Source organism: Gilbertella persicaria (genome assembly GCF_025201335.1).
Source record: "Gilbertella persicaria strain CBS 190.32 chromosome Unknown B0P05scaffold_24, whole genome shotgun sequence".
NCBI lineage: Eukaryota > Fungi > Mucoromycota > Mucoromycetes > Mucorales > Choanephoraceae > Gilbertella > Gilbertella persicaria.
The window spans coordinates 179735-197008 of record NW_026251985.1 but is presented as its reverse complement, the minus strand read 5'-3'; the positions used below and the strand labels follow the sequence as shown (position 1 = coordinate 197008).

Below are 17274 nucleotides of genomic sequence, written 5' to 3'. Positions count from 1 at the left end.
AAAGAACAGCTAGTTCTTATGAAGATGAAGAACAAAGCCATGCTGGTGAATCATCATCCAAGCGAACAAGAATTTATTAGATGAATAAAAATGTCTCTTTTGATTGGACAAGCGAAAAGGCTTTTTTTTTGTTTTTTTTTTTTTTTTTTTGTTTCTAATAATGACAGATCAACTTGACGATGATGGTTTTGTCAAAGTAGAACGCTTTAAGTATAAACCAGTCGTCAATAAGAAGAGCAAGAGAAAGAATAAATACACCTTTAAGGATTCAGATGACTGGACAATTGATGATTTGACTGCTACCTTAAAGCAACGCAAGTAAGGTCAATCAATACTAAATCATGGCTTACCATTTTATAGAGAGGCCTTGATCACAAGTCGTTTCTATAAAGACCTGTCTGGTAAACTATACCTTCTGCTTGTTTTGCTTATATTAATTCTGTACAGTGATATTTGAAAACCATCTTTTGACCGAGTTTCATGATATTGTTTGTTATGGCATAGGGTCAATGCAGAAATCAAAAAATGCTCAATACCAATTTGAATTAGCAATGATATTAAGAGACTTGTTAAAGGTAGATTCGAGTGCAATTGACTCATACTAAAACGTATTAGATCCCTGGCAAAATGTACATCTTTGATCCTGTCATGACAACATTAGATAAAGAATTGTGTGCACTACACAATATAGACATTATTCAAGAGAATGAAGATGGCAAACGAACTGTGACTAAGCCAACCTTGTTTTATATGCCTCATTGTGGACGAGGTCTTTATAGTAACACACTCAGTGCAAACTGGAATAAACAACAACTAGCCCATGTCACAATCATTGGAAATCGATTTGACATGTATGTCGGAAGGTAACAATAGACGATATCTCTAAACTGGTATTCATTCTTTTTACTATAGTCAATTAGAAAGAGACCTTGTTAAAGAATGTCCCTACCTTATTCCTGCTGTAGAAGTGTTGAATGTTGTTTCATTTCCTAAAGAATTTGACAACAATCAAATCTTCAATGACCTCTCTATCCAAACATTTCCTCAAGACAAATTAGATAAAGTAGAGGACACGTTTTGGTCTAATGTACCTACAAACTAGAAAATAAACCTTTTATTACTTTACAATGACATATCCATGGAATCACCCTCAGTAACAGTGACAAGTTTTTCAATAGAAGATTTAAGAATAGCAGTAGTACCTCTTGGGAAACGATAGCTTTGTTCTTTAATACCACGTTCATTAGGTCGAGCATGGTTACGAAGGTATTGAGTATCATCCTTTGTAATGACACAGACATCCACATTGGAACCAGAACCCAAATCATTAAAAATACCTGCTTCAATAGCTTCTTGAACAAGATCGATGGCTTCTTCACGCTAATAAAAAAAAAATATCCTGTCAGCTCTATTGTAATCCTTGTGTATCATAACTTACGTTCATGTTGGGCTTCCATTTACTTTCGAATATGCTCATGGCTGCTAATGAACCTGAACCCATAGTAACATAAGGTAATTTGTCAGTACTACCATGAGGATAGACTGTATATAATTGGGGTCCAGTAGCATCAAATCCACCCAAAACAAGAGCAGCACCAACATGACCTTGATATCTAAATAACAAGATGAGCCTCTATTTTTCATAATGTACTGTTATTTGCTTACTTGTAAAGCATTTGCTTCAATAATGTCATGGCTGTAACAACTCGAGGCTTTCTTCCAGTAGACAAACTATGTAACTCGATCTGGGAACTAATGAGGTTGGTGGTGAATTCAGTATCAGCAGCAGTACCTGCACCACAACAGTAACTAAAACATGTATAAGTACAACATGACTGACGGTAGATTAGCTTACATGTTGGGAGCAATGTAGTGAATCTTTTCACAATTCTTGTCTGCTACAATAGGACCTTCAGTAGCTCTAGTATCAGCACCTAAGCAGATACCATCCTACAACATGCATTAGTATAACAAAACAAATGGACAATCACTTACTTTATAGATAAGACCAACAATAGTAGTACCAGTACTAGTGGCCTTGGGAGGTTTAGCACCCTTTGATTCAAGTGCCTTATTTCTATCAAGTGTTACTAAACAATATCTATTTGCTTGCACTGTACCTAGCATAGTTGTCAAAGTTGAAACCACCTTTTTCAAAAGCTGTCTTGCTAGTCATGTTGTTTATGTTAATTATATGTATATAAAAAAAAAGAAAGATTATATACGGTTGACGCGTAATGTACTTTATATGGTCACATTTAAACCCAGCAGTTGTAGCTTTAAAAGTGTTTAAATTTTAGCAGCTCCTAACAAAGCATCTAGCTATGAAGTAGAGCATGTTGACTTTTACTATGTAAACATAGAACGAAGGCTAAAAGTAGATATGATAGATTCATTTGTGATTGTTCAGAAGGAAAACAAGCAATACGTTAAAATTGATAGGTTTATTTTTGATGCAAAGAATTGTGAAATTATTATCATGATTTCCCTTTTCTTTGAGTTTCTAGATTTAGAGTATATTGTTCATACATAAACCATTGTTGAACAGAACATGTTCCTGTATATTATAAAAAAAACACAGGTGCTGTTGCTTGGAATCAGTATTTGAACCGTCATTTTGATGAAATTCATCAAGAATTCCAAACACCAGCACGAACAGGCACACCTACCGAATTTCTCTTTACTTCCATCCTAATACAAACCAGAACTGAATTTGATATCACTAAAAAGAAAGAAACTTAAAAAGAAATTTCACAACCTGTTAATACGCTCAAAGACCAACGATACAACAGTTCAAGAGTGCTGAACTTAGATTTCATCTGTACATTCGGCGTCAAATGCTGAACATACCTAAAAAGGACCAAGGAACAGAACAGAAGCAAAATAATGTCAACATGAAGGATAATGGCATTATTCTCGAGATAGAGCATTTTTATTTATTTATAAAGTTTCTGTCATAATTCTTTATTTGCTCCCTCTACAGCAAGTCTATCTGCTTTTTCGTTACCTGGCACACCTCGATGTCCAGGCACATAAGTCAATTTGACTTCTCCTTTTCTTGATTTGATAAGTTTAAGGATACGTTCAAACAAATCACGATTCTGTACTTCCTTGCCATTGGCTGTCTTCCATCCCTTTTCAATCCATGCCTTGGACCATGTAGTGACTGCATTAATCACATACTGTGAATCTGTCATGATTTCTAATGTATCCGTTCCATCTTGGCTGGACTCAAGTGCATGGATCACAGCACTTGCTTCAGCACGCTGATTTGTCTGCCTTGATCCTGGTAGTCTTACACTAGCATTTCGAGGGTCATTATCACCCCAATAGACACCATAACCAGCACGGGCATGTCCTTTGCCATTATTGGATGAAGCACCATCCGTATAGACCACAGAGATACGCGTACCCACTAAATCAATCTTCTTTCTTGGTTCTGCATCAAAATTATCGTCAAACTCACGGCCTCTTTTCTGACTTACAATCAACCCTTGGTGCCTTACGTTGTTGTTAACAAATAATTTCGTCACGCCTGGTTTTGGTTTAGGTGGTTCTAGTTTGTTGTTGTTGATCTGTAAAAAGGCTTTGGCTTCTTCTTCTGTAGAGAACTTTTTAAAGATCGAACCTTTGAATCCTTTCACTTGAGCTTGACACTCATTCCATGTCTCATAAATGCCTGGTTGCTTGCCACGGCTCACAGCATAATATGTTCTGGAACTCATAAAGCGTACAGTGGTTGATATGAATTGAGCGAACTTAGAAATTGTTGCGGTGGTGAAGAAAATGACATTATTATTATTTATTTATTTTTAGATATCGCTTAAAAGTGTATTTTTTCTTATTTAGTTCCTTTTTTTTTTCTTCATATGACAAAAGCATTACTATCATTAAAACCACCTGTGGATTCTGATCCTCGGTTATTGAGCAATAAAACAAAAGCTGTGATTATTTTCTGTTTAGGGTTATGTGCAAGCACACCTGGTTTTGCAAGCACAATTTATTTCCCTGGTATGAAATAAAATGACAAGAAGTTGATAGACTAATTCTAGTTATCGACAGGTATACCTTATATTACAGCTGATTTAAATGCACCCTCAATTGCTACTACATTAACAGCTGCTCTCTATGCTTTATTTATGGGTATTGCACCTATCTTTTGGGCTTCTTTATCTGATTTTTATCTTGTGAGACGCATTCTTATTTTACTGTCAATCTTGATTTTTGGTGCGGCCTCGCTTGGTTCGGCTTTTATAAATAATATATGGGGTCTTGTCGTACTTCGGTGCATTCAAGCAGTAGGTGCTTCTTGTGGGCAATCTGTTGGAGGAGGTAATGTGTTACACAAAAACCAGATATTGACACAAGCTATATAGGCACCATTGCTGTAAGTAAATGAGACGCATAGCATAATATTTGACTTTATTGATAGGATATTTATCCTGTTGAGCAACGAGGAGCAGCTTTTGGCAAGTTCTATTTTGGCGTGTTTATTGGCCCATTATTGGGTCCCATTATTGGTGGTTTCTTAATCATCAGCGACCTTACATGGCGAGCTACTTTTTGGTTTTGCTTTGCTTTAGCTGTCATGATTTTCTTGATTTTATTCTTTCTTCTACCAGAGACATATCGTGATGATGATCAATTTGATTTGAATTTGTCTCTTGCAAATGCCAAGCTTGCACCTATCAAACGTCGTATTAATCCCATTGGTCCTTTCCTTTTACTTCGACATCCGTTTATTTTCTTGTCTTCGTTTGTTTCTGCTATTGCTTTTGGTTGCATGTTTGCTGTAGAAACCATTATTCCTGATTTGTACGAACAGCACTATGGATTTAATTCATGGAAAACAGGTAAAAAGCACTCTGATTGAACATTGTCTTAACATGTTTTAGGCCTAAGTTACCTTGGTGCTGGTGTAGGTAATCTTTTGGGTTCTATCTTGGGCGGCATGTTATCCGATCGACTCTTATTAAGATCACGTCGTCTTCGTGGGGGTGCTTCTGTTGTAGAAGACCGTTTGACAGCTAATTTATGGCCTGCTTGTTTTATTGTTATTCCCTTTGGTCTATTGTTGTTTGGCTGGACCATTGAAAAGGGAATGAGTTTTTGGGCACCTATTGTTGGGTTCGGTATCCAGACATTTGGCATGAACCAGATCATGACAGCCACCTCCGCTTATATTGTGGATGCTATGCCTGGTAATGGTGCATCTGCTTCTGCAGCCACCAATTGTTTTCGTATGGTAGTTGCGTGTATCTTGACCATTGTTGCAAATCCTATGGTCAATACCTTAGGGCCAGGATGGACTTGTGTCTTGTTGACAGGATTGACCTATGTGTCTTGTGTTTGTCTCGTGATTCTTAAATTCAAGGGTGCAGCCATGCGAGAACAAAGTGGTTATGGTGACCAGAAACAATGAATGGAATACTACATTTTGTCTAATAGTTTCTTGAATGTCTATCACTTTTGTCTTTTTTTTTTTTTTTTTTTTTTTTTTTTGTATTGGATGAAAGTTTTATTTTAAAAAAAATCATCGTATTAATAGAAACTAGTGTATGTGAAGCAAAGTGAATAGCTATATAAAATACCTTTAAAACAATGCTTTTGTGGAAGTATTAAGTACGATAACATGAGTCTTATATAATCCCAATAAAATAGCCGTCATCCGGGCTACCCCTCAATATGTCCTAAAAAGGATATGTTAGGTTTTTCGTTCGTTGCTCCTTAGAGTCAGTACTCTTTATATCTTGTCTTGTTCAATGCTACAGATGGCAATGACAATACCACAAGTAAAAGACACCATTTCAAAATGTGTTTAATTACTTGGCACTTCACACAATTATTGACATCTAAGAGATACAACCTTCCACAAGAGATTATGGCAAAATCCGGAGCACCACCAAGAGTGACCAGACGAACGTACTAAAAAGTTCTTTAGACGAAAGAAAGGTGATTGATGGGACATCGCAAGGGTATCATAAGGCAAAATGGACCAGAAATTATTTTCATGTTTTAACGATTCAAACATGTTTCTTGAGAGTTATCAATGTCAAAAAATATATTTTAAGGGTTGATACTAGCTTAATTCGTTCAAAAATGAACATAAATGGCTGTTTTTACTAGTGAAATAGGGTCTTTCTGATTGTTGTCGTCCTTTTTTTGGACTTATTTGACGAGTAGTTGATATGATTTGTTTTAGAACTTGCTATCATACTTTCCTAATCCTAAGTCGACTCATTTATAATCGATTGGACTTGCTTTTAGAAACTATGGTATGTCATTATAAGCTATGATACGTAACAGCCACCTCTTGTCTCTATTTTGCTATGTTTTTTTTAAAGGAATTGACTGGCAGATGACTATTTGATAATACTGAACAAGCCTTGAGTGGCTCCTAACCCTAAAACTTTGCGTTTGAGGCTGATGTGTCCCGATCTTGAGCAAACTATAGCTCAAAGTATAATAGTATGTGGAATTTGCAGTCTGTCTCATGCTCTAACTGTTTGTTTTTTGTCTTTATTCATTGAAGTACCTTTTTTTTTATTATATAGAAGTTAGAGAAGCAAAGTATGATGAAGAATTATTTATCTGAAACGTCTTTTTGTTAAACAAGACTATTTTAGAATGCACAGAGAAAGCATCGCTAGTATCAAGCCTTGATTAGACAGCAAGTTAATAAAATTGTTTAGACATTGTGTTCAGTATTCAGTTTATCTTGTACAAATCACTAACTTGCTCATATTTTATCCTGGCAAAGGAAAGACGCAAAATTTCTTACAAATTAACCGAACGAATCTCATTTTGGATATCATCTTATTCTATTGTATGCTGTATTCCTCGTCTCTCTATACTCTAATAGTCGTAAAGTAACATGAGCTGCAATTCTTAAATCACAGAGTTTTGATCTAGATTTGCTGAGGATAAGCTCTTTTACTCAGAATAAAAGATATACCCATCTGTCACTGGGTTTCTTTACGATCGTTCCAATAGAATTACCCGGTCTATCAGGCATTGATACAAGATCAATCTTGATAAGTCACTGTATTTGTTTAGGTTTATCTGAACAAGTCATTGTATTATCTCGTGTAACAAATCGTACAGAATTACTGAATAGCTTTATTGCGACTTCATCTGACTGATTTAAAGTTCTAATCATGAAGTGATCACAAACACAAACAAATATAGGGTCATTTCATCATATCAGTTAATCTCTCAAGTTGTTTGTGCAATATAACACCCCGCCTTAAATTTTGGAAAGTTCTGCATGCTACAAATCCGTGTAACAAATTGGGATCCTGGATAGCATGTGTAACTTGTCTTCTTTGTAGCACAAGAAGAAAATTTATTCATTCTTATCAGTTAGTATGTTGAATAGAGAGGAATCAATGCGTATAGGCGACATGGCGTATTAATTTTTTTTAATCAGAATAAAAACAACTAAATGTAGAGCTGAGATATTATTTTAATCAGGTACCGAACTATCAAGTAAAACTAAGTGTATGTTTCGCTTTTATTGGTACACTGAAGATAGTTGCTTATGCTACAATTAAAGGGATCATTGAATCGCCTAAACGTTTTTTCACTTTGGGGGGGGGGGGGAGAGAGAAAAAAGGATAAATTGAAGATAAGATAATCCTCTCTCTATTTTTGCCCACATTTTACGTTGTTTTCTCCGCAAAGATTTACCTGTCTTCCCAAATCTCTGACCAATCACAAAACAAGTGTAACCTCGATAAGACGATAGCAAGGTACACACTCCAAAAGGAAATGATGGTTAAGAAAGAGTAAAAATACATGAATTTATTGTAAAAAAAAACAAAGAAATAATAAAAGAGAGGTTTGATATAAGAGACATATATATATAAGGAGTATTATAACAAAAGAAAAGACAATGTTTAAGCATCATCCTTCACAACTTTAGCAACTAAATCACCAGAGTTCAAAGAGTCACCTTCTTGAATAGCAACTCTCTCGACCTTACCAGCTACTGGAGAGGTAACGACGGTTTCCATCTTCATGGCAGACAAAACAGCAACTGGGTCACCGGCCTTGACATGAGATCCTTCCTTAGCACGAATTTCAACAACAACACCAGACATGGGAGCAGCAATGTCTCCAGGATTGGCCAAGTTGGCTCTTTCACGGGTAACAATCTCAACAGCAGAGTTGCGGTCAACAATACCAACAACACGAGCTTCACCATTCAATTCAAAGTAGACATCACGCTTACCGTTGTTGTTGAGAGGACCAACAGCCAACAACTTGATGATCAAAGTCTTACCTTCCTCAATTTCAACATGGAATTCTTCATTGATTTCAGGCTTAGCCAAGAAGTAGCGAGTAGGCAAGACAGAAAGATCACCATATTGGTTGACCATGTCACGGAAGTCAGCAAAGACCTTGGGGTAAAGAGCGGCAGAAATAACATCGTAATCACGGATGGTAGAGCCATACTTTTCAATCAATTCTTGCTTTAACTTGGCCATGTCAAGAGGAGGAAGAGAGGCACCTGGACGGCTGTCGAGACGAGGCAAATCACGAATGATATGAGAACGCAAAGGTTCAGGGAAGCCACCGTGAGGTTGACCAAGGTAACCTTGGAAGAATTCAACAACAGAAGTAGGGAAAGATAAAGTAGCAGCACGTTCTAAAACATCTTTACCAGTCAAGTTGTTTGAGACCATGAATTGAGCAAGATCACCAACAACCTTTGAAGAAGGAGTGACCTTGACAAGATCACCACAGAGGGCATTAGCTTCCGCATAAGCTTTCTTGATAGCATTCCATTGAGTACCCAAACCAAGTTGTTGAGCTTGGAACATCAAGTTGGTGTATTGACCACCAGGCATTTCATGATCGTAGACACCAGAGTCAGCAGAACGAACATTAGCTTCAAAGCAGGAGTACAAGAGACGAGCTTGTTCCCAGTATGAGTTGATGGCATGAACATCAGCCATGCGAATACCAGTACCGAGGTCAGTTTGTTCAAAGCCGGCAACGATAGCACCCATAGCAGGTTGAGAAGTAGTACCAGACATGGCATCAATAGCAACATCAACAATATCGGCACCAGCAGCAGCAGCAGCCATCATGGAAGCAACACCAGTACCAGCAGTATCGTGAGTGTGAACATGAATAGGAAGGTCAGGGAATTTGGCACGAATGGTAGAAACAAGAAGCTTGGCAGCTTCAGGCTTCAACAAACCAGCCATATCCTTAATACCTAAAATGTGAATACCTTCCTTCACCAATTCATCAGTCAACTTGATATAGTATTCCAAGTCATATTTTTTGCGGTTAGGGTTAGAAACATCGCCGGTGTAACAGATGGTAGCTTCAATAACACCACCAGCCTTCTTGACGGCATCAATACCGAGTTTCATGTTTTCAACGTAGTTGAGAGAGTCGAAAATACGGAAGACATCCATACCACACTTGACAGCCTTGTCACAGAATTCATAGACGACATTATCAGGGTAAGAAGTGTAACCTACAGCATTGGCACCACGAAGAAGCATTTGGAAGGGAATGTTAGGAACAGCCTTTCTAAGAGCAGCAAGACGGTCCCAAGGATCTTCATGAAGGAAACGCATAGCGACATCGAAAGTGGCGCCACCCCAACATTCAAGAGAGAAGGCGTTGGCAAGAGCATGGGAAGTAGCGGGTGCAATACGAAGAAGATCTAATAAAGAATTGTTTAAAAAAATGGCCCCATTAAATTTTGATTTTTTTTTTTACTTACCAACGGTTCTAACACGAGTGGCCAACAAACTTTGGTGAGCATCTCTCCAAGTAGTATCAGTAATCAAGACACCAGGGTAAGCACGAACAGCCTTGGCAAATGCTTCAGGACCTTGTTCAACGATGATCTTACGCCAACCTTCAGTAGGAGGAGCAGAGACATCAATATCCTTGTTACTACCGCTTTCACGTAACACAGGAACCTCAATTTCGCTCTTGAAAGATGGGTCACCCACTTGACCCTTAATTTGTGAACCATTGACGACAACATCACCCAAGTAACCCAACATACGTTGAGCACGGTTTTGGAATTGAACGAGACGGAAGAGATCAGGAGTATCATCGATGAATGTAGTCCAACAGTTGCCATTAATGAAAGTATCGCAAGTCAAGAGACGTTGTAAGAAAGGAATGTTGGTCTTGACACCACGAATTCTGAATTCAACAAGGGCACGAACGATCTTACGACGAGCAACTTCGTAAGTAGAGCCAGAACAACTGACCTTGACCAAGAGTGAGTCATAGTGAGGTGTGATAATAGCACCGGCATAACCTGCACCACCATCCAAACGGACACCATTACCACCAGAAGAACGGTAAACTTCAATTTTACCGGTATCAGGTTGGAAGTTTAACTCGGGATCTTCAGTAGTAACACGACATTGAATAGCAAAACCACGTTGACGAATACGTTGTTGAGTCAAACCAAGTTGAGGTAAGAGAGCACCAGCAGCAATTTGAATTTGAGCTGCAACGATATCGATACCAGTAATTTCTTCTGTAATAGTGTGTTCGACTTGGATACGAGGGTTGATTTCAATAAAGTAGTGGCGGTTTTGGTTATCAACCAAGAATTCAGCAGTACCAGCGTTCTTATACTTGACAGACTTGGCAATCTTGACAGCATCGTTCAAGATAGCTTCACGGACCTTGTTGTCCAAGTTCTTTGCAGGAGCGATTTCGACGACCTTTTGGTGACGACGTTGAACTGAACAATCACGTTCAAACAAGTGAACAACATTACCAGCACGATCAGCAAGCAATTGAACTTCGATGTGTCTGGGCTTGTCAAGGAAACGTTCAATGAAGACAGTACCATCACCAAAAGCAGCAAGAGCTTCAGATTTAGCACGGCTGAAGGCATCTTCGAGTGAGGCTTCATCACGGACAACACGCATACCACGACCACCACCACCCATGGCAGCCTTGATGATGATAGGGAATCCATGTTCTTGAATAAAAGCCTTAGCTTCACTGAACTCGCTAACAGGTCCAGGAGTACCAGGTACAACAGGAACATTACAGTTGATGGCTATTTTTTTTATAGGTGATACAAGAAATCAGTCTAAACCCGAGTAAAAAAAAATAACTTACCAATGGTTCTGGCTTTTGTCTTATCACCCAAGCTTTCAATGACCTCAGGAGAAGGACCAATGAAAGTAATACCAGCAGCTTCAACCTTACGAGCAAATTCAGCATTTTCAGACAAGAAACCGTAACCAGGGTGAATCATGGAGACACCGCGTTCTTTAGCAATACGAACAACTTCATCTTGAGCCAAATAGGCACCAACGGGAGAATATTGACCAACCTTACCAAGTTGGTATGATTCATCAGCCTATAAGAGATAAGATAATATTAGTCGCTCAGCCTGAAACAAAATCCAGAATTGAAACGAACCTTATAACGATGCATAGATAATCTGTCTTCATGAGAAAAAATGGCGACAGTCTTCATGGAAAGTTCATGGGCTGTACGGAAAACACGAAGGGCAATTTCCTAATGCCAAAAATTAAACATTGACACACCCATATGCATATAACTTACACCACGATTGGCAACCAACAATTTACGAAGGTTACCCATCACCTCACTATTTCTACGAATAGTTTCTACAGAGTGTTCACGAGCAGGCGGAGTAGGCATAATGAGTTGTGAGAATTAATAGAAAAAAAAAGAAGGAAAAAAGAATAAAAAAAACCAAAAGAATACGTATTAAATACTCGTATATCAATTCATAAAATGTCATCGATAATGATTTCTTTCTCAGTCAGTCTCTATTCGATCGCTCTTTGTAAACCACGGTAGACTTTCTCCAATAAATTTTCTCAGGATATTCTCCGGCGCAAATATAAACTTGAATATTCATGCTGATTTCATGTGCCATCATATGTATTATTTAAACAAAGACGTGTTGTGTTATACAAGCCATTCTTACTTGGATATTTGGAATATTAGCTTTACCTTTGAATCAATCCATACATAAAAATACTGTGCATATTGTTTAAGAGTTTCAAAAAAAATGGCGTCTTGAGAAAATTCAGTTTACCATTCATGTCCCCCCATTTTATAAAGCTTATCTTTTCGGTCTTTTATTTCAATAACTTAAACAAATATCCATCAAAATATATTTCTTTATTTAATTTTATGGCTTATCCAATCAAGTTCATGTGTTCAAGCAAAAAGATCTCTAGATCTTGCCAGCCACCACCGACACGAATCAATACTTTGTTTCTTCCACTATTTTCATAAGTCATCAATTTACAAGTATAAATCTTTTTACCACCTCCCAGCGATGGCGTTAATTCATTACCAAAATAATACCTTCCATCTCCACCACCTTGCTTCTTGGAGCATTGGATTGGTATTGGACTTCGATTAACTATCATGGCAACTTCTTTATCCAAAGGGTCTTTGGGGTCAGGTTTATAATATTTAGAATTGCTTTTAGTAGTGGTGGTGGTGGCAGAAGTAAAGGGAGATTGTGATCGATTTAATTTGGGAGAGGTAAGGTTTGTAATACGCGCCATAGATGATCTGGGTCTGCTGCTGTCTAACTTTAGGTTCTTGTTTGTATTAGGTGTCTTGGGTCTTGGAATCATGGAAGGTGTTCCACTACGGCGTATACTTGGTGTAACCGATCTTGTTCCTAAATGCTGGTTTGGTTGATTTGCTGATAAACTACTCTTGGATCTGATAGTTGGCCTTCTAAAGTCCTTTGTCGATATCATATCGTCGTCCTCTTCTTCTTCAACAATGTCTGGTGACCTATTGTGAAGACGGATCATGGTGGGTGTAGCCACTTGTGTTGTCTGTGTTGTTCTGCTACTAGAGGGGCTAATCGAACTAGGTCGAAGCCCACTACTGATAGGACTAAAACTATCCCGAGTATAGAAAGAAGGACTGGCTGTTCTCCTGCCTCCATTGTTGGGTGAAGCAGAGCCACCATTCATAGAGCGCCAAAGATGATGATCACCCGGTGTTGTCCTACGGCTCTTTTCTTCAATAAACAAAGAAGGCGATGGACTATGGTTATTGAACTTGGTGTTGTATGGGCTTCTTGATCTGACAAAATCCATACTATTTGTCTCGTCCATATGACTGCTTAAGGAAGGAGATGACGATTTGTTGTGAATAAAACGAGCAGTCGTGGGTGTTGAACTTGGCGGAAGCAAATCTTTCCAGTTACTGATGCTACCGGCAGTACTGTCACTACGGTCACTAAGACGAGACCAACAACCAGCATTTGATGTGTTATCTGACATGGTCGATTCAACCACGACTATATCAGGCAAATCTCGTTTGCGCAAATGATCCATTGTTGCCTTGAGATTGTCCCATCTTGCTAGCATGGCCTCATGACGTTGTAACGTTGCAACATTTCGGGACACGCGTGCAGCAATTCCGTTCCCAAGCATCATTAGCATTTTTGCAATGGAAGGTGTGTAATACTTGTATTTAGCCTCAAAATTCTTTTCGACAGATCGAAGCTTAGTTTTCAGATCAACCATGCCAGGTGTTGTATTTGATGAAGAGTTGATTGTGTTTGTAGTAGAGGAGGAGGAGTTTGAGGTAGTGGAAGAAGAACTAGTAATGAGATAATTGACGCCATGTTCCTTTATCTGTTGTATTGTTGAATAGCATTGAGCTACTGTTTTATCAAGTCCATTCATCATTTCGTCTACTTGATCAGCGACTTGCTTAAAGACGACAAGCCAACGATCCTCTTTGAGTTCCATTTTAAGTTCATCGATTTCTACGCGGAGACACTCCCAGCGCTCTTGTACGAGCAAATGTTTACGTGTCAAAAGACCTGTGTTATCTTGAGGTGGATTCGGAGACGTCATACGCGTATAGACCTTTTCAACGCTTGTGAACAAAGGACCTACTCGGTTATCGATTTCGAGTAAAATACTATCTTCCTTCTTTGATTGTTCTTCTACTGCCGTATTTGCCTCTGGAGGTGGCGTTGCAGGGCTAATTGTAACAGCAGCAATATGCCTCTTTTCTTGAAACTGAAAAATCATGATTGACAAGTCATCAATCTGTAACAAAATATTCTCCATCAAAGTTCTCAGATGAAACTTCTCGTTGGATTCCTCAATCAAGTTCTTTACAAAAGAAATAAAGTGTTGTAGACCAGACCATTCTGACTGTATTTTAGTCCATTTTAACTTGGTTTGATAGTTACTATTGAGTTCGTCTTGTTCATCTACAAATTCCGCCAAAAGTTGTATCAGGGGCTGTACTTTATTGCAAGAAAGTTCGAGGGGTTCCACCGTATAGAGTTCCACTATAGTGTCGCCTCGCTTTACATTTTGTTCGATTGTAAAAGCAATCATGTGAGCAGTTTCTAGCCATAGTGTGATACGCTGGGTAATCGTATCAAACTCGCTTAAGAGCTCCTCAGGCTTCAAAGAAGCTTGTTTCGATATCAGTTCATTAAGTTCTTTGTCTGGTATCTGTACTTTGTAGAGTGGATCAAAGAAGCCTTCTTCTAACGTTGTTTGGACTGAAGGCGATGGTTCTGCTGTTATCATATTGTTTTTTCTTTTTCTTTTTCTTTTTCTTTCTTTTTTTTTTTTTTTTACTAATGAAGGGTCTAGAGATTGAACCAGATTCAATACCTCTCTAATAAACAAAGTAAACTTACCTTTTTAAGAGCGTAATAAGAAAGAGAAAGGCAAAAACGGTAAAGGAAAGGGTATAGAACTACAAGTTAAAGTTGCTTTCTTTTTATATATATAGGTGTGTGTGCTTTGAGTGTCCTGGCTATTTACTAAAGGGTATAAAGTAGTTTTCTCTAATGATTCGAATAATTTAGACAAAGACAAGTCTGTGTTTTATATAGAAAATGACATGCAATATTGTTTAAAAAAAGAGAAAAAAGGGAGAAAGAAAGAGAAAAAAAAAACTCGTTTGTATCAAACACATTTGAGCTGGGATATAATATTTATATCACTTTTGTCCACGCAGCACGTCTTTCTTTAATTTTCGAGTACCATATTTGGTATTACCATAGCAACCAGGTACCAGGTACAGTTGCTATGGAAGTCTTTTAAGGTGTTTAAAATGTGTAAGAGAGAGAGAGAGAGAGAGAGAGAGAGAGAAATATTTTCTTCATCTCCTTTTCCCCTCAGTTTGATACTACATGTGTCCGCGTGACTAGATGCATATACGTAAATTTTTGCATAAAAACCATATTTATTCTAAACGTAAAGCTTGATTAATTCATCAGAAACGCCTGAAGGAGTCAAGACACCTAAATCGGTCAGTAGCAACGTAATATATTGAGGAGGTGTATAATCAACAGAGGGATTTGATAATGCTAATTCATCTACTGTCTCTGCATCATTGACTGCACTAAATGACTTTCTTCTGGAAGTAAATGTAACTATTTCTGGTGTTTCTGAAGGAATATCGTATTGGTTTAGAGGATAGACACGAACAAATTTGTAACTTTCGGCAACTGCATAAACTGGTTTGCTAAGAGCATTAGCAACAAGTGCAATTTGAAATGTACCAATCTAGCCAGATCCATTAATCTACTACTATCTCACGTTTAATTCAATTACCTTGTTGACAATACCACCATTTTCAACGACACCTTCTGCACCAACAAATACCATATCTACCTTGTCCATAATATATCCCACCGCTGAATCCAACACAGCTCTACAAGGAATACCGTTCTTTCTCAAAGCTGAAACTGCTTGAATGCTAACATCAAAGTCAGTTTTAATACCACTCCATTTATTTACTTACCCATCACTGTTAGGTCTACCTTCAGTAACATAGACCTTAAATCGCTTGTTTTGAACATTGGCAGCATAAGACAAGACACTCATAATGACACGAGAATAACCTTGTACCAAAACAACTGCATTGTCATGAACAAATTGAGCACCAATTTCTGCTGCTTTGTCACGGGCAGAAGAAGCCTTATCTAAAATCAAGGAAGCTCTGGATAATAAGTTGCCTTTGAAGTCTTCAAAACTTCCTGCTTCTTCTGAGAGCTAATACGTATATGATTTAACTTTCCATGCAAGATAGTTTATTTTTACTTACCGAAAATTCATGTGAGTTTCTTGTAACAAAACGCATAAACAAATCAACACCGGCAAGGACAGCAATAGCAGCTTTGTGTTGATTCTTATTGTTGCTTGAAGAGATAATTTGGGGTTCTTGACGAATATCTTGTGCAGCTTTTTCAAGTGTTTGCATAAATTCAGACATAGTGGGGGCTTATAAAAAGTACTTAGAATGTTGTCTATGCTTGTTTATTCGTTACCTGTACTGTGCTGAACAAACTCTGTCAAAGCTTTAAAGACAGCAACAGGTGTGGATAGTTCCTAGAAATAAAATTGGCGTTATATTAATTGCACACGCATCAGACTCAGCAACTCACTGTATCGTTCAAGAAAGCTTGATATGATGATACAACATCATAAGTGGAGTTTGTGGACATTGCGAGAAGAGAATATGCGTTTCATATAGCTGTAAATTTTTTCGTTTTTTAAAATAGGGCTCTCTCAAACAAAGTCACAGACAACTTACTTTACGCGGAATATCAATCCATGGCTGCTTGAATCATAAACGTTTCTTTCTCTTTTATACAAAAAACTCTTTTTTATGAACCCTGCCAACGTAGATCCAGACACGTCTTTACAGATTATGCCACATGAACCAATGGTAGAACATGTAAACCAATCAGATAAAGCGACTGTAGATAAAGAACGTGAAATGGCCGAGCTTCTGATAACAATGGACAATTATACTTCTATTGTATTGTATAAATGGCAAGAAGCTATTGTGTATTGACTTTGATTATGATAGATACCCGACAATGTCATTGAATACTATCTAAATCGAACAGGGTTTGAATGTGACGACGCGAGAATGTAAATTGACATGATTCGTTATTATTCAGTAATTCATCTTTATGTAGAAAAAAGCTATTTGCTATGGCAGCACAAAAATTCGTAGCTGACATTGCGACAGACGCATTTCAGTTTAACAAAGTGAAACAATCGGGATCTCGTAATACAAGTAAATCTAAGGTAATTGCATATATCATCAAGCAAAAGACTTACTCTTTTTTTTTAAAAAAAAAAAAAAAAGGACAAAAAGACTGTCTTGAGTATGGAGGATTTGTCTTCTGCATTAGCTGAACATGGTGTAGATGCTAAAAAGCCTGAATATTACCATTAATACGTCATATGCGTTTCACCTTGGTTTTTTTTTTTTTTT

At 37.8% G+C, this 17274-nt stretch overlaps 7 protein-coding genes across 7 annotated transcripts; 3 read left to right on the top strand and 4 right to left on the bottom strand.

Moving 5' to 3' along the window:
• Positions 1–141: 141 nt before the first annotated feature.
• Positions 142–1107, top strand: B0P05DRAFT_545305 (uncharacterized protein). Its single transcript, XM_051578625.1, has 4 exons — positions 142–401; positions 448–575; positions 616–863; positions 913–1107. The coding sequence occupies exons 2-4, from the start codon at positions 510–512 to the stop codon at positions 1100–1102; spliced, it is 504 nt and encodes a 167-aa protein (XP_051434042.1). The 5' UTR covers positions 142–401; positions 448–509; the 3' UTR covers positions 1103–1107.
• On the bottom strand, positions 1108–2200 carry B0P05DRAFT_545303 (proteasome subunit beta type-7). Its single transcript, XM_051578624.1, has 6 exons — positions 2121–2200; positions 1996–2077; positions 1856–1950; positions 1666–1809; positions 1439–1613; positions 1108–1380 (listed from the first exon to the last, which is right to left on the bottom strand). Exons 1-6 carry the CDS (start codon positions 2174–2176, stop codon positions 1123–1125), a joined length of 810 nt encoding a protein of 269 aa, XP_051434041.1. The 5' UTR covers positions 2177–2200; the 3' UTR covers positions 1108–1122.
• Positions 2201–3869: 1669 nt separating this feature from the next.
• On the top strand, positions 3870–5422 carry B0P05DRAFT_471666 (major facilitator superfamily domain-containing protein; the record flags this gene model as incomplete). Its single annotated transcript, XM_051574636.1, has 4 exons — positions 3870–4011; positions 4063–4337; positions 4433–4853; positions 4896–5422. The coding sequence occupies 4 exons, from the start codon at positions 3870–3872 to the stop codon at positions 5420–5422; spliced, it is 1365 nt and encodes a 454-aa protein (XP_051434040.1).
• Positions 5423–7898: 2476 nt separating this feature from the next.
• Positions 7899–11670, bottom strand: B0P05DRAFT_471719 (pyruvate carboxylase; the record flags this gene model as incomplete). The annotated part of the gene is made up of 5 exons (XM_051574639.1): positions 7899–9685; positions 9746–11056; positions 11119–11362; positions 11425–11523; positions 11572–11670. The coding sequence occupies 5 exons, from the start codon at positions 11668–11670 to the stop codon at positions 7899–7901; spliced, it is 3540 nt and encodes a 1179-aa protein (XP_051434039.1).
• Positions 11671–12100: 430 nt separating this feature from the next.
• B0P05DRAFT_545284 (uncharacterized protein) lies at positions 12101–14613 on the bottom strand. The gene has a single exon (XM_051578623.1). It carries the CDS (start codon positions 14562–14564, stop codon positions 12177–12179), a length of 2388 nt encoding a protein of 795 aa, XP_051434038.1. The 5' UTR covers positions 14565–14613; the 3' UTR covers positions 12101–12176.
• A 620-nt stretch (positions 14614–15233) lies between these two features.
• On the bottom strand, positions 15234–16260 carry B0P05DRAFT_579760 (uncharacterized protein; the record flags this gene model as incomplete). Its single annotated transcript, XM_051581958.1, has 4 exons — positions 15234–15551; positions 15600–15744; positions 15790–16040; positions 16093–16260. The coding sequence occupies 4 exons, from the start codon at positions 16258–16260 to the stop codon at positions 15234–15236; spliced, it is 882 nt and encodes a 293-aa protein (XP_051434037.1).
• Positions 16261–16552: 292 nt separating this feature from the next.
• On the top strand, positions 16553–17270 carry B0P05DRAFT_545277 (transcription initiation factor TFIID 23-30kDa subunit-domain-containing protein). The gene is made up of 4 exons (XM_051578622.1): positions 16553–16809; positions 16861–16925; positions 16973–17084; positions 17146–17270. Exons 1-4 carry the CDS (start codon positions 16657–16659, stop codon positions 17233–17235), a joined length of 420 nt encoding a protein of 139 aa, XP_051434036.1. The 5' UTR covers positions 16553–16656; the 3' UTR covers positions 17236–17270.
• The last annotated feature ends 4 nt before the right edge of the window (positions 17271–17274 follow it).

Coding starts and splice junctions, on each gene's coding strand:
- B0P05DRAFT_545305 (XM_051578625.1), top strand. CDS start 510: ATGCAGAAATCAAAAAATGCTCAATACCAATTTGAATTAGCAATGATA. Junction 576..615: donor TATTAAGAGACTTGTTAAAG/GTAGATTCGAGT, acceptor AAAACGTATTAG/ATCCCTGGCAAAATGTACAT. Junction 864..912: donor TTTGACATGTATGTCGGAAG/GTAACAATAGAC, acceptor TTTTTACTATAG/TCAATTAGAAAGAGACCTTG.
- B0P05DRAFT_545303 (XM_051578624.1), bottom strand. CDS start 2,176: ATGACTAGCAAGACAGCTTTTGAAAAAGGTGGTTTCAACTTTGACAAC. Junction 1,810..1,855: donor CACTACATTGCTCCCAACAT/GTAAGCTAATCT, acceptor TACATGTTTTAG/TTACTGTTGTGGTGCAGGTA. Junction 1,614..1,665: donor TTGAAGCAAATGCTTTACAA/GTAAGCAAATAA, acceptor CTTGTTATTTAG/ATATCAAGGTCATGTTGGTG.
- B0P05DRAFT_545284 (XM_051578623.1), bottom strand. CDS start 14,564: ATGATAACAGCAGAACCATCGCCTTCAGTCCAAACAACGTTAGAAGAA.
- B0P05DRAFT_545277 (XM_051578622.1), top strand. CDS start 16,657: ATGAACCCTGCCAACGTAGATCCAGACACGTCTTTACAGATTATGCCA. Junction 16,926..16,972: donor GAATGTGACGACGCGAGAAT/GTAAATTGACAT, acceptor ATCTTTATGTAG/AAAAAAGCTATTTGCTATGG. Junction 17,085..17,145: donor GTAATACAAGTAAATCTAAG/GTAATTGCATAT, acceptor AAAAAAAAAAAG/GACAAAAAGACTGTCTTGAG.